Here is a 14,432-nt window from a genome sequence, read left to right on the forward strand (position 1 = left end):
AAAAGGGGTCAAGGGCAGGCGGCCCAGCAGCAGGCCCAAAGGGATCTGGATTTCTTTATTAACAGACATGAGCACGACCCGTTACAGAAGTTTGTGCTTTCCAAAAAACAGTTACTGAATGTGAAAAAGGGACCCAAGCAAAGAAGGGAGTGGGGAGGGGCCACCCAAGCTCTGGGCCCCACCCATAGCCCTAACCTGAATGGGCCTAAGGCCTCCAGCCTGGGACCCGCCCAGCAGGAGGGGGCAGGAAAGGGCTGGGAAGCTGAGCTGCCCCAGCTGGGCCTGCTACTTCCTTAGGGCCAGGTGGGTAGAGGTCAAGAGACGGGCAGGGAGGGGTTCCCAGGGAGCCAGAGCCCGCGAGCCATTTATTGCCATGTTTTCAAATTCGTGCAAAATATCTGAAGCCCTGGACAAAGAATACAAAGTGGTATTTTTCCAAGAAACATAAAACTAGGAAAAGAAGTGGGGGACCTTTTCCCACCAGAGCTCCCCCCTCACCAGGCCCCAATCGGGGTGAGGCCTCCACCCTGGCCAGCCGAGTGAGCAGGGAGGGCTAAGCGCTACAATCTGGACCGGGTGGGGAGGGGATGGAATTTGCAACAACATCTCAACTACCAACGGGAGGAAAACCAGTCAACTGTACAAGTCTCCTATCAACTTTTTTTTAAAAAAGGAAAGAAAAGCTGTAAAAGTCAGGCCCTGTGGGCAGGGAAGCGGCCAAGTCCCCGGACAGGGCCAGAATCTGGAGTGGGTGCCAGGCGGAGCGTCTTCGAGTACAGGCGCGGCAGGCCATCTGGGAAGAGGCCAGCGCAGGTGGGTGGTCTTGGCAAGGACAGCATGAGGGTGGGCAGCACTGCTAATCGCCGCCCTCGAAGCCCTCCTCCTCTTCCGGGACTGGGTCTGCATCCCAGCAGGTGATGTCAATTTCTATGGTGTTGGGAAAAGAGGGCAGTTAAGGAAATGGCCAGCAGATCCGCGGCTGTATCCCCCTGGGAACTGTGCCTTGCCCACACTTAAACCCAGCATCCCCACCCTAATTCTGACCCATCATCCATACCCACACTACACTACCTGGAGGCTTATTGTAGAACACAGGAGGCGGAGCCTTTGCACACAGATCTTCTGATTGGGCGAACTCCTCCTCCTGTGATTGGCTGAAGTACCCCTCACTGGCCTGCAAAGAGGAAAGCACCAGGTTACTGTGGCCCCACCCTGCAAGACTAGGGCTGACCTACCAAGCCTGAGGCAGTTTCTCCAGCAACCAGCGATTCCACCCGCGGTTGCCAAGAAAACAGACACCTGACTTAGGAACAAAAGCAGAGCTGGCCCAGGGAAGGGAAATGGAATACAGCTTCCCCCTAATAATGTGGGTCACAGAGAAAGGGGGTACTGCTGCAAGCCTAAAACACTCAGGGTCAGCCCCCTTCTCAAGCCCTGACTTCCAACCCTATCACCAGGCTGCCCTGCCCTACCTGAGTCCCCTCCTTCTGGGTGGTCTCGCCATTGGTCAGCAGGTGGGGCTCCGGCTCCGGCTCCAGTTCCGGCTCCTGATCCAGCTCCTCTAGAGCAGAGGGTGGAGTAGGGGCCTGGGGGGCAGCCAGGGGCTCCCCTTCTACTTCCTCCTCTGGGTCACAGAAGGTGGCTGGTGGCTCAGGCAGCTCATCAAAATTGAGGAGACTGGCACAGACTTCACCTGCTGGTGGCAGTGGCTCCTGGGCCCCCTCATCCAGCAGGGACACCTCCGCCAGAGTGACCTCAGCACCTGAGGGCGCTGTCGGAGCCCTAGGCTCAGCCTGGGGTGCGGAGGCGCCATCCCCGTTGTCAGGCCATAGGTCAATGAGGCTGGCAGTGGCAGGGGCGACAGTGTTGGCAACAGTGGTGTCAGCAGCAGCAACGTCATCGGTTTCAATGGCAGCAGCTGCCAGGGTGTCGGCTGTGGTGGTGTTGGCTACGACAGGCTCTAGAGGGGCAGCCAGGACAGCCTGCTCAGGAGCCACCATGAACATAAAGTCCTCTATGGGGCTGCCTTGCCCCTGGGGAGGCTCCCGTGCCTGCGGGGACTCCTCCACGGGGCCAGCCCAGGCCTCAGGGGCTGCAGCTCTGGCCTCCTTGCTGGTCCCTTCGCCCTCCAGGCCAGGGCCAGGCTCCTGGGTCTCTGTTACAGAAGAGATGGAGGAGACAGATGTGACCAGCTCCACCAGCAAAGGCCATGGACAGGCACACTACCTACCCTGTCATGCACTGAAAATCTGACGACCTCCTGGAAATAAGGCCTCAATTAACAGCTCCATGCAGAGTACCCTCCAGCACCCACTGGGCCCTGCTGCCCCTTTACCTAGTGTCTGCAAGCCACTCAGCAGCCTTGGGAGGAAGGCCTGAGTCCTACTCCATGGAGAGACACTGAGACTCAGAGGGTAGATCTGACTGCCACACCAGGGCAGTACAGTTTGGGTGATGGGTGGCCCAGGTGCCTGGGGAGTTGTTACCATGGCCGCCTGGGATTTTCAGCACAGGGACTGGTGAGAGGCCCAGTACAGCTAGGGCCCCTCACTTACCTTGGGTTTGTGGAGGTGGTGGTGGTGGTGGTGGAGGCTGAGAGGACGTGACCTCATCCAGGGCCCGCTCGATCTGCTCAGAGACAGGGGTGGAGGCTGTGCTGGAGTCAGATGGGCTCCGGGTGGGGATGGGGGTGGGTGCCATCCTCCGGTGACTGTCCAGGTGGCTGCCTGTGGAACAAACCCCCACGGTTAATGAGGGCCAAGAAGCCAGGTGGGACCAGGATTGTACACCTCAGGGCCTGGCCAGCATCTCTTCTCTGGAGTCTGGGTCGGGGCTGGGAGCTCCCCAGGGTCCAGACCACAACTCCAGACCCTGTAAGCCAGGCCCCTGGGGGTCAGTGCCCCTTCAGGGTTAGGGAAAAGAGGCAGGCAGTACCTGCTCTGGGGACAAACACCAGAGATCAGTGGTCAGGCTGGGGAGTAAGGGCAGGGGTGCTGCTGGGAAGTGGGGCCCTTCTTACCCCCCTGCCGAGGCCTGGGGCTGCTACCTACATGGGAGGGAGGAAGAGAGGTTTGGGGTGCGGTGACAGGTGATATAGGGAAAGGGAGTCCGTGGAGGGGAGGAGGAGGAAGAGGAGGAGGAGGAAGGCCCACTGTCCGATGCCTTTATGAAAGGGCAGTACGGACGACCTGCCGAGAGAGACAGACAGAGAGAGAGACAGAGGACAAGAGAGGGTCAGTCTCCCCCACCCCCGCCCCAAGGCCTCACCCACCCCCAGAGCTGGCCCTGGCTATCCAAGCTGCCTTTGGCCAGGGCGCACATTCAGCCAAGCTGGGCTACAGCCTCAAGCACCAGCCACAAAAAGCAAGGAGCCTGCCCAACACAGCCAGCCTCTGCAAAACACACAGCCATGGACAGCCTGTCCCACCCCTGAAACCCCTGCACAGGCCAAGCACACACAGGGGCAAACACCCAGACCAGCAGACAGGGAGCAGAAGGGTGCTTCTGGGGAGGCAGAAGTTACAATGAGAACCCTGACAGGGAACCTGGGTGCAGGCTCCAGGGCTGCCTCATGCACCACAGCCCTCAGGCAGGAGCTGGTTCAACCCCAGCAGCACCTGGTTTAACTCCAGCAGGGCCGCTCCCTACGGCCAGGGGCATGCCTTAGCCCATGCCAGAGCTGCCTAGATGGCCTCTAGCACTGCCCACTGCTCAGCCAAAGCCCAACAGTAACCATCACCTCCCCAGCCTTCTCAGTCCTGCCACCTGGGAGGCAGTGGGCGGGAGCACGCTTGATGAACCACCTTGCCTTCTCCAAGGGTCCTTGGGCAAGGCTTCTCTTCCAAAACATAGTGTCAAAGAGGCTCAGGGCCAAAACCCGAGTGGGGGTCAGGTGGGGGTGGGACCTGGGACTACCTGGTCTATGATTGAAGGGCGAGGGCACATCGCAGCTGCCCACAGAGGCCGATGCGACTCGTTCCTGCTGCTTGAAGAACTCCCGTGGGTTGTCAGGCCGCTGGGCAATAATGGCCGCTGCCTCCTGGAGCACAAGAAAAGGATCAGAATCAGGCTGGCCAGGCTGAGGCAGTCCCTGTTGGACTCAGCTGCCCTGACCCCCCAACTCTCACCTCTACCTCCGATTCTGACTTCTTCATCTGGGTCTCTTCCTCTTCATCCCTCCGGTCACCCTGGGGAAAAAAGCGACAGTGTCCTGGGCAGTCCCACCAGGAGCTCTTGCTTCTTATAGCCCCATGTTTCCTCCATAATCTGGCAGGAAGAGGCTCGTAGGTGGCATCTCTGCTCCCTTTACCACCATCACACAGCTCCTTCTCTCCAACCACAAGGCCCTCAGCCACCTCATCTCCAGCCTGGACAGGTGCCTGGGCACCCAGCTCAGCTCCTCCTGCTCCTTCACCCCAGATCCCCAGTCTTCCAGGCGCACTCCCTGCTTTGCAGCCAACTTTTTTTAAACCTCCTAACCCCAGTATCTATTCAATAGCGCTCTGAATTTCAGCATCATAACTGAGTTTTCCTCATTAACCTCCCTCCACCCCCAACTTGGCCCACATTCCCCTCCTGCTGCCTGACCTCACCCCTGTCACCTCCCCAACAGACCCCTTCTACCCTGACTTGGCCACACACCTGGAGAGGTAGATCTAAAGTTATCAGCATGACATAATAGTTTTCATCCCTGGAACATGCATGCCATTTACCACTTGGTATGGGAGATGAACCTCTCTCCTCAAACGCCCAACCCCCACCCCAGCTCCAACTCTTCCTGCTTCTGGCCTCAGCTTGGGCACTGCCTCCTGGGGAAGAGGTCCCTGGCCCATTCAGGTCCTTTCCTTCTTTGGGTCCCCACAAGGTGTTCTAAGCACACACCACAGGTTACACTGTGTCAGAAATCTCCTGTTTCTGGGGTCAAGTCTCCTACCCTTTGCGGGTGACACAGGATGAGAACTCAGGTCTCTATGTGTGGCCAGCATGAGGTTGAGTTGGCACATGTTTGCTCAGTTGAATTCACTACACCAAAGCCTCTTAATAGTGTCCCCTGCTGCTCCCGCGGCAAATGGGGCAGGAGGGACTGAGGGGGGACAAAAAGCTGCAGGTATGGCGGTAAAGTAACTGGGCTCCTGTTTTTGAACACATGCATCACCTATAGGGTGCATTAGGAGAATGCCCTTCAAAGTGTCCCCCTTCAAGAGGGTTGTCACTGCAACAACTTCGTGTCTTCCAGAATGAAGTCTAGACTCCTCTGACCTTGCTCTATCTTCCCAAATTCCCCTGCTCCTCAGCCCACTGGGCTCCAGTCAGTCTCCTTGCCTTCCCATAATGGATATCCAACCAGCTTTTTCAGAGTCTCTGTCCCTGCCTAGTATAACCTCCCTAGGTTCCTCTACTTCATTTAGAAAAAAAATAATAATAATAAGACCAGAGTGGGTTTACCACCTACCAACGATGTGAAAAACACTGAAACAAGTTAGGACTGTGGGTAGGAAAAAGATGCTGCTGTGCCTGAGCATCTGCAGATATACAGGAGCTCCCTGGCAGCCCAGGTATAAAGGGAACTCAGACAAGAAATGCAAGTCTTATCAGAAGAGAGGAAGCATTTTATAGTTCTAAATTCCAAAGTTTCTCACATGGGATCTTCCTTAGAGGACCTGAACTTGTAAGGCCACTACAATGACCTGTTAGAACATCCACTGTCACTATCGAATGAGCCACACATGAAGGGTCAGATGGGACTATAAAGTAATGGTGCAAGTTCCTTAAGATTTTGCCTGAAATGTTGATAATTAGTGCAAGATAAGTGATCAGCTCAGAGGGTACACTATACTATTCTTCCTACTTTGTGTGTGTGAAATTTCCTATAAAAAGAAGCTTTTTCAAAAAAGCCCTTGCTCTGAATGGACAAACTAATGTGGTATATAGATACAGTGGAATAGTATTAGCCTTAAAAAGGAAGGAGACATTCTGACACATGGATGAACCTTGAAGAAATTATATTGAGTGAAGTAAGCCAGTCACCAAAAGAAGAATTCTGTATGATTCCACTCATGTGAGATACCTAGAAAAGTCAAATTCATAGAGACAAAGTAGATTGCTAGGGGCTAGGGGGAGGGGAGAATGGGGAGTTAGTGTTTAATGAGTACAGAGTTTAAGTATGGGAAGATGAAAAAAGTTCTGGAGATAAACTGTAGTGATGCTTGTACAACGTGAATGTATTTAATGCCACTAAACTGTATATTTGAAAATGGCTAAGATGTTACATGTCATGTTATGTGTATTTTGACACAATTGAAAATAAAATCTTCGGTTCATTTCATCTTGTTCATCTTCTTCACCACCATATTTTTAACACCTGGTGGTGGTAAGGGTTTGTTGAATGAATGAGGCTGGAGCTTACCAACTACACATTATCTCCACCCATCCAGAGGCTGGTGGGATTGGTAACATATGATAGCCACTGAATGCCCATGTTGTCCTGCCCCCTCCCTCCTAGTCTCCTGTGGATGTGGCCCTGAAGCTCCTTTGGGTCCCCAAGGCCCAACATCTGCCCATCATAGTCCCAATCCAGACAAGTACCACCCACCTCCCGTCCTGAACTATATCTCACCACTGAATGACCTTAATTCAAAGCATGAGGCTTTTCAAAGGGCAGATCCACAGGCCCTATGGGACACCCCAATGTTTGAAGGTTCAGACAGCATCCCTGGAACAAGGGGCTACTCTGAAGGAGACACCACACACACAGTGCATTAGATGCTCAGAGCACCAGCCAGATTCATTTGTGTGGCTCTTCAGCACTAGTGTTGTGGGGACCAGGTCTGCAGCCCAAAGTGCAGAAAGTATGTCTAATCCATCTGAGCCCCTCAAGCCTTGCTGGGAGGGGACAAGGGAGCCTGGTCAGTGAGGGTCTGGGTCAAGATAGATTTTCCTCTTTCAGTCTAAAGTAGAAGCTTCTCCAAGCTTTACATAGCCAGGGGCCAGACCCCACGTGATTGAGTGGCAGACCTGACACTTCATGGCACCCCATGGAGCAGTACCCAGAATACCCAGCACTGTCTCCAAGCCACTCATCTCCCCAAGAGGCCCAGGAGCACAGGGACCACCCTCATTTCCCTGACCAGGAGACTGGAAGCCCTGGTTAAGAACTTACAAAGATAGACTGCTCATTTAACCGCCTCTTGGCCTCCTCAGCTTCTAGAGTCTGCTGTTTCCTCCTGAAATGATAAGTGAGCATAAGTGGGCATGCACCGTGACGGAGGGCCCACATGGACCTGCCTGTGGCAGGGCGGGGCCTGCGGCAGGGCGGGGCTGGGCACACCTGTGCTCTTCAATCTGCTGTTCCCTCTCTCTGTAGCGCCGTTCCCGCTCCTCCTGCTCTTGTCGTTCCTGCTCCATCCGCTCTTGCTCAAACCTGAGTCTCTCATCCAGGGCCTTCTTCCGCTCCTCCTCCTTCCGCAGCTCTTCCTCCTTCTGCAACCACCCGTGCAAGGCAGTGTAGACCCTGAGCCTGGAAGCCCCCCTGTCCCACCAGGCCATCCCTAACCAAGGGCTGGTGAGGTATGGGTTCTGAGAAAACGTGAGTCCTCTGGACATAAGTCTCACTCTTTCAGCTGGGGGAGCACACGGGATGGGACACACTATTGATGGGGGACCTGAGGAGAGAATCCCAGGGCTACTCCATGGGGTCAGGTCAGCTCAGCCTGCAGGCTGGGGTCGGGGTCCACACCTTAGCCTGCTCCCAGAACTGCTCACGGTTAATCCGCTTCATCTCCACAGCTGCGTCCGTCTTCTGGTAGGTGGTGCCCTGCAGAGTCAAATGGCCTGGTATGAGCTCCTAGAGCAGGCTGAGTGCTCCTGGAGTTCCTTCCAGAAAAGGCTGAGGACTGAGAGGGCGGGAGTAGGAGAGCCCTGGGCAGGGCCAGCTGGCCTCAGGCACACTGACCACCGGCTCAGCATTTTCATCCTCACGCAGCCGCAGCCGGTGCAGCACAGGGCTGGAGAGCCGTGCCAGACCGTTGGAAAGCCGCTGCCCAATGGCACCCGCATCTATGTCTTCCACGCTGCTGGCATTCACAATCACATCGACACCCTGCAGCAAGAAGGTGTGTTCAGGCAGTATGGATCCCTCCCATCACCACCATCAGCATACAGACCCTGGGTGGCTGGTCCCACCCCCACTCGCACCTGGAAGAATTCAGCCACCTTAGCCACATGGCTGGCACAAGCACATTTTCGGGCATCAGGCACATCTTCACCAACCTGCAAAGTACCCAACAAAGAGGGGGTTGAGAAAGGACAAGAAAGGATAAGAAGGGCCTGGGCTCTCTTCCCAGGGGTATAGTGGGGGTTCTCTCCAGAGGTGTCAGAGGGTGGAGGGTAACTGTTCTGGGTCTCAGCTCCCTTCCCAGCCCACAGCTGCATACCCAGTTGATGAGCACGTATTTTGGCAGCGCAGCCTGGGAGTCCTTGACGCTGCAGAAGCCGTACATCACCTTCTGGTTTTCAAAGTGGCCTGAGAGTTCCTGCAAGCCCCCGTCTGGAGGAATTAGGAGGCATCAGGACTCCCATCTCCTAACCCTTACCCCACAGAGGGCCTGGAACCCAAAGGAAAGACTCCATTTGTGGGCTCTGCAGGCACTGCCCCTCCCCCACACTTCCCCCCAAGACCTGAGGTTCTGTGTTGGTGTGAGAAAAAGTGGCAGGCAGGCACTAGCTTTGCCTTTGAATCCTCAGGGCCTGATTTGGGGTAGGACTGAGGAAATGCTTGTTCTTCACACATCCTCATGACATACTAGTGCCCAGTGAGGTCAAAGAAAGCCTTTGGGCTCTAGAGAAAGTGAGGGAGATCTGGGCCATCCCTACAGGTCCCCTCCGCAGAGCGGTGTGACTTCGGGCTGTGTGACTCTTCCTTCTGAGGCTGTCTTCTCATTATCAAATAGGAAACAAGGCTACCTCCCTCCCACCCTAGGGAGCTTAGGGATGATCAGGAAGGACACCTGCCAGACAAGTGTGGGTCTGCTGGATGCAGGCAAGGAGGTGGTCAGGAGCCAGGTGACCTACAGCCAAGCGGGTGGGGAAGAAAACAACCAGAGGAGCGGGGAGGAAGGGCCGAGAGAAGAAGGCAAAGGAATGGCTGGAATTCTTACCTCCTGATGCTGCAAGCTTGAGGTCATCCGAGCCATCCTCATATGTGTACAGAGCCCTGGGGAGAGGGAGTGGTGGTTCTTAGAACTGTCAAGGCCCAGGCTGCCAATTTTGGGTGGGGACAGCTCTAGGGAGGAGGAGGAGGGACACAGAGGGGGCAGGACAGGAAGGGGGTTCTGCCCCAGCACTCACTGCCTGACAATAGGGCTAGGAACCATTTCTGGATCGGGGAAGCCCTGAGACCTGGTAGAGGGGCACCTGGGTTAGGTGGGGAATAAACAATGGGAGTCGGGTAGAAATCACTGTCCATGTGTCACGTCCTGGGAGCTCTGGTTCTGGCAGCCTACAACTCAGCCAGCGGGTGTGACTTAGAGATTCCAAGGCGATGGTTCCTTGGTTACTGTTCCCTGGCTACCATGCTCCTCATCCCCCATTGGCTGTTGCCAGGCGTGTGTCTTGGTACCCATCGCCCCTCCCCTCACAGCAGGGGAAGGGGAGGAGAAAGAACCTGGTGCTCACTCTGATCAGGGCATCCCCTGGTAACCATGGCAACCCAGCGACTGGCACATGACTGGCCCACTCCAACTGCAGTCTCCTGAACACAAAGGACCCCAGGGACACACCCTCAGCCTTAATCTATGTCTCACTGAAATGTGGATGAGGTAACCCAGGTCACTCTTGCCCAGACTGTGGCCCCTAAGTGATTTTACTCTCCTGGTCTTCCAGCCCCTAGGCCACCTCTGCCGCAGCTGAGGCCCTGGCCTCCTGGGACTGCCAGCCTTTCTTTAGCCTTAGCTTCACCAGAAAGCTGACTTAGCAGCCTTCTTAGCTTTTTTCCTCCTTCCTAGCTTTTTCGCCCCAAGTGGCAGTGGCACAGCATCCATTTCACAGAAGGGAAGGCAGAGATGTCTGCTCCTGAGGACCCCCTTTGGGAGAACAGGCCTGGGGCAAGGAAGGAGGGCCTTGTTCCAGAGGCTCCAGAGGGCTCAGTCCCTTCCCCATTTCCCTATTGCCAAGACTAGGAGGGGTGGTGGGAGCACAAGGGATCCGGACAAGAGAAAGGGAGAGTCAGTGGGAAAAACAGGGAGAGACGGAAGAAAGAGAAGACAAAAAGAAAGGGATAAAGAGGAAATGAAGGAGAGAGGAAGGGAAGGGAAAGAAAAAGAAGGGAGAGAGGGAGGAAGCAGGAGAGCAAAAAGGAGGGCCTGGCCTAGCTCCATGAGGTCAGCACAAGTCACAGCTAAGGACACACACACACACACACACACACCAATTCCCAGGATCCCTCCCTCATGAAAGGGACACAGGTGGGCTGTGAGGCGGGGAGCTCTTGGTCCAACTGTTGCCCGGGCCCCATTGCTGGCAGCTGCTTCCCAGCACAGCTGTCCCACCACCTGTCCGGCTGCCCTAACCCACCACTGGGAACAAAGAGCCCTCAGAGAAGCAGGATCTGTCCTTCCCAATTCCACAGATGAGAAACTGAGGCAGAACTCTGAGACCCTGGTTCCCAGACACTGCCTTAGGCAGCATACTTCCCAGGGATGAATCTCAGCCTCTCGAAGGCTGGGCCCTTGCTACTCCCAGGAACGCCTGCCCTGCCCTTTCCATCTTCAATCCTTGCCTGCCTACTTCCCGGCATCTTTCTGACTCCCGCCACAGCCCTGACCAGGCAGAAACCATAGCTAACTTCAAAGGCTTCAACAGGCCTTCGGTCCTGAGCTCTACCCACCTGCCTTTCCAGCTGGACCTCTGTATCCACACCACACACTTGGGTTAACCTGGATGGCTCCCTGATGCCGAACACAGTTTTGAGTATTTCCCACTCTTGAGACTTTGTGTATGTGGTTCCCTTTGCAGAAAAGCTAGGCCTGTTTCTCCACCCCACGCCCACCCTTGGCAGAAATCCCTCAGGGTCCTGATGCCAGATCTCCAAGAAGCTGTGCGCCTCCCCATACCACTTACCACATCCCAGCAGGGAAGGGAAGAGGCATCTGAGCCCACCCCGGATTTCACTGAACCAGTGCTTCTCTAATACTTCAGAGGCAGCCTGGGCCTGGACAGCACAAGAAAGCAGGAGTGGGGGAACTGGGACTCTACATATGTCACCAGCTCCAAACCCTTGTGACAGACATTGCCTTGAACCTAAGCTTCGTGAAGGCGGATATCTGACTCAGTCAGCCAACACACTTCACTCTCTGGGTTCAGGATCCAGCACACAATAGCACCAGTAGGTATTTGTAATATTGACACAAACTCCGAGAAACCATCTGGGCCAGAGAAACTGTAATGAGGTAGGAGCTGGAATATAGCAGCTCCAAGGAGATGCTGGAGTCAGCTGAGGCAAGAGGCTGAGGGCAGGAAGGGCCCTCCTGACAATCGCACTCTCAGATGTTAGGTATGGTTGAGCCCAATGCCCTCTTCTTCTTTTCTTTTGTTTCTTCTTATTATTATTTTTAAAGTTTTTATTGATTTGAGAGCGAGAGTAAGGGAGAGGGAGAGAAACATTGATGAGAGAGTGGAACATTGATCAGCTGCCTCCTGCACGCCCCCTACTGGGGATGGTGCCTGCAATGGGGCATGTACCCCAATGGGGAATCGGTGCATGGGAAGACATTCAACCAACTCAGCCACACTAGCCAGGGGCCCCTCTTCTTATTTTCAAGAAGACCAGAGAGGAATGAATTCTTGTGTGGTCACACCGAGTCATGTCACATCCAGAGCAACACTGGCTCTTCCTGGGTCCCCTGTCCCTGTGACTGGGCAGTGGTCCATTTCAAAAGAAGTGAGCTCGCCCCACCACCCTCACCACTCAGAGGCAAGGTAAGGGAGAATAATGACAAGCCCCCTTTACCCAGGCAGCAATTTTATCCAAGACACCTTCCTCTGGCCTCTGAGTACAGGGTCTGCTCCTGAGTTCTGAGACCCCACTGTAACCCTAGCTCAATGCCAGCAGCTGGGGGCATTCATGCCCCCCACTGTAGGATGTCATCTTCACCCCTTTTTACAAAATGCTATCTAGGCTCTTGGGAGTGAACAAATGTGTGCACATGCAAGGGTACATGTGTGCATCTGTGTCCCACACAAAACCCAGATGGGAAGTGACGCATGCCAGTGATGAATAACTGGTTTTGGCCACATGGATACTGCTCGGTGATGGGAGCCCAGGGCTCTACTGAGCAGGAGGTGGGCCAGCAGTGGTTGTGTGGTCCTGCACTGGCCTCCAGAGTTCTGCTTTTGGGAAGTTAGGGGCAATGATATAGTGGTAGACAGTACCCCTAGACTGAGGGTGAGGGGGGCATTCTGAGATGGACCACGCCCCTCCCCAGGCAGGGCCCATAATATCCCAAGGCCACCTCCTCCACCAGGCTAAGCTGGCCACTTGCCCTGAACTCCTCCCATGATCTCAGCCCCCAGGAGCAGGGCTGGGACAACGGGCTGGCCGTCTACCCACTTAGCCTATGCTGACCTCTCCTATGACTGACCTGCGGAACATGGGAGCTTGTCTCCCGAGTCCATCTCTCCAGGCAGGCCTGGCTACCCGCCAGTGCTGCAGTATTGTGGCATGGACGCCTGGCCATTGGTCCCCTCCTCCAGCCCTCAGGTCAGTATTCCTACTGGAATGCCCTCCCTACTTGGGTAAGGCCAGCCAAGTGAGGTCCCTCGGGCCTGCCCTCACTCCGTGCCTTGGTATCCTGCCTGCCAGCGGGAGTAGAGGTCTGGGAATAGAATAAGCACCTCACCCAAGAGTATCTTGGGGGTGAGTGATTCCTGAATGGGGCAGTGTGGAACCCCTTGGCTTTCTCGCCACCCTGAGGAGTCCAGCCCCAGAGCAGGTGGTCCACCCCTCCCAGCCCAAGGGGAGACAATAGCTGTGGAAGGGAAAGAGGGCACTCCTGCTCCTCCCCCACCAGGGAGCTGAGAGCCCCTTGCACTGGCGATGGAGCCAAGGGTTCAGAAGATCTGCTCAGCTCCTCATCCCTTCCTGGGGGTTCCCTCCAGGCTTGTGCGCCTGAGGGCTTCCTCCCAGGGTCCCCAGATGGCCCTCTAGGCAGGCAGTTCGGGCCCCCTTGGCATCTCCCAGTCCAGCTGCCCAGTCCCTGAAATCCCCTTCACCCTTGCTTTCTCCGCGGCCCCGGAGAAGAACAGGAGTCACCGGGCTGTTGCCATGTGGCAATGAACATCTTTCCATCACACCCCAACTCCGAGAGCCCCCCCCCCGGTGGGCGGGGCACCCGGCCCCTAGCCCTCTCTGCTCCTCCCCCGCCCCAGCGTTCCTTTGTGCTGCGGCCATCCATCCGGGCTGGGCCAGGCAGGCTGAGCTGGCTCCGCTAGCTGGGTCCCCGCCCCGTCCCCGCCCGGTCCGTGCCCGCTCGAAGGTAGCGAAGGTGCCCTTGGCCGGCCTGTGCACACCTGTCCCCCGGGCCCGGGCCGGGGGATGGGCTCCTGCAGGGCCACGAGCCCGGGCCACACGTCCGGACCCTGCGTCTATCCGGCCCGCGTCCGGCCACCTCTCCCACATCGCTCCGGGGGCGGCCTCGGGCGCTCCGGGCCGGCAGCGCCCAGTCGGGACCACCCGGCCCCTCCCCCGGCGCGCACAAAGGCAGCCCCTTTCGGTCCTCCCGGGCCGCTGCACCATTTCGGGGTCGCCCCCACCTTTCCCGCAGCCGAGTGGCGGGCAGATGGAAACAAAGGCGCGGCGGCACGGGGACAAAGGGGCCGGGGCGGGGGCGGGGGGCTCACCAGTCGGCTGTGCTCTCCTCCCGGATCACCTCCTCGTACGCCGCCAGCAGCTCCAGGCGGTGGCCGCTGAAGCTGACGCCGGCCATGCTGCGGGGCGGACTGAGGCCGAACGACAGATGCACAGACGGACAGACAGAGGAGGAGGGAGGGGAGGAGGGAGTCACCGCCGTCGCCGCCTCGGAGCCTCTGCAGCGCTGCGAGCGGAGAGAGCCAGCGGCCGGGGGAAGGGAGCCGGCCGGCGGGGGGCGGGGGGCGCTGGCTCCGCCCGGCTCGTCCCTCCGCCTCGGTCCTAGCGCCGCCCCAGCCCGGCCCAGGGGGAGGTCCGCCCCCCCTTCCCGGCCTGCCTCGGGCGCCCCCGCGCCCCTCAGCCAGCGCCCTTTCGCCGGCGCAGATCCATCCCTCGGCTCTCAAGGCCTGTCCCACCCGCGTCCCAAACCCTCACCTACCGTGGCCCCAGCCTAGGTGCTCACCCTCTTCCTCTACCCCAAACCCAGTCCCATCCCCAACCTCACCAACTCAGTTTCATTCTTCTTATCAGC

At 56.8% G+C, this 14,432-nt stretch overlaps 1 protein-coding gene across 3 annotated transcripts; it reads right to left on the minus strand.

The window, feature by feature from the left end:
* Nucleotides 1-39: 39 nt before the first annotated feature.
* Nucleotides 40-14,424, minus strand: DBN1 (drebrin 1). Of its 3 annotated transcripts, XM_080672901.1 has the most exons (16): nt 14,406-14,424; nt 13,894-13,992; nt 9,156-9,211; nt 8,433-8,545; nt 8,194-8,268; nt 7,952-8,098; nt 7,736-7,813; nt 7,328-7,479; nt 7,160-7,223; nt 4,128-4,187; nt 3,916-4,039; nt 3,051-3,188; nt 2,556-2,726; nt 1,473-2,155; nt 1,072-1,174; nt 40-927 (listed from the first exon to the last, which is right to left on the minus strand). In XM_080672901.1, the coding sequence occupies exons 1-16, from the start codon at nt 14,417-14,419 to the stop codon at nt 857-859; spliced, it is 2,148 nt and encodes a 715-aa protein (XP_080529027.1). In that variant the 5' UTR covers nt 14,420-14,424; the 3' UTR covers nt 40-856. The 3 variants fall into 3 exon arrangements, with proteins under 3 accessions (XP_080529027.1, XP_080529028.1, XP_080529029.1); XM_080672902.1 differs by lacking the exon at nt 3,051-3,188 and having other exon boundaries at nt 14,406-14,423; XM_080672903.1 differs by lacking the exons at nt 3,051-3,188; nt 14,406-14,424 and having other exon boundaries at nt 13,894-14,189.
* Nucleotides 14,425-14,432: the final 8 nt, after the last annotated feature.

This window comes from Plecotus auritus, assembly GCF_963455305.1.
Source record: "Plecotus auritus genome assembly, chromosome: 6".
In the NCBI taxonomy this organism is placed as follows: Eukaryota; Metazoa; Chordata; class Mammalia; order Chiroptera; family Vespertilionidae; genus Plecotus; species Plecotus auritus.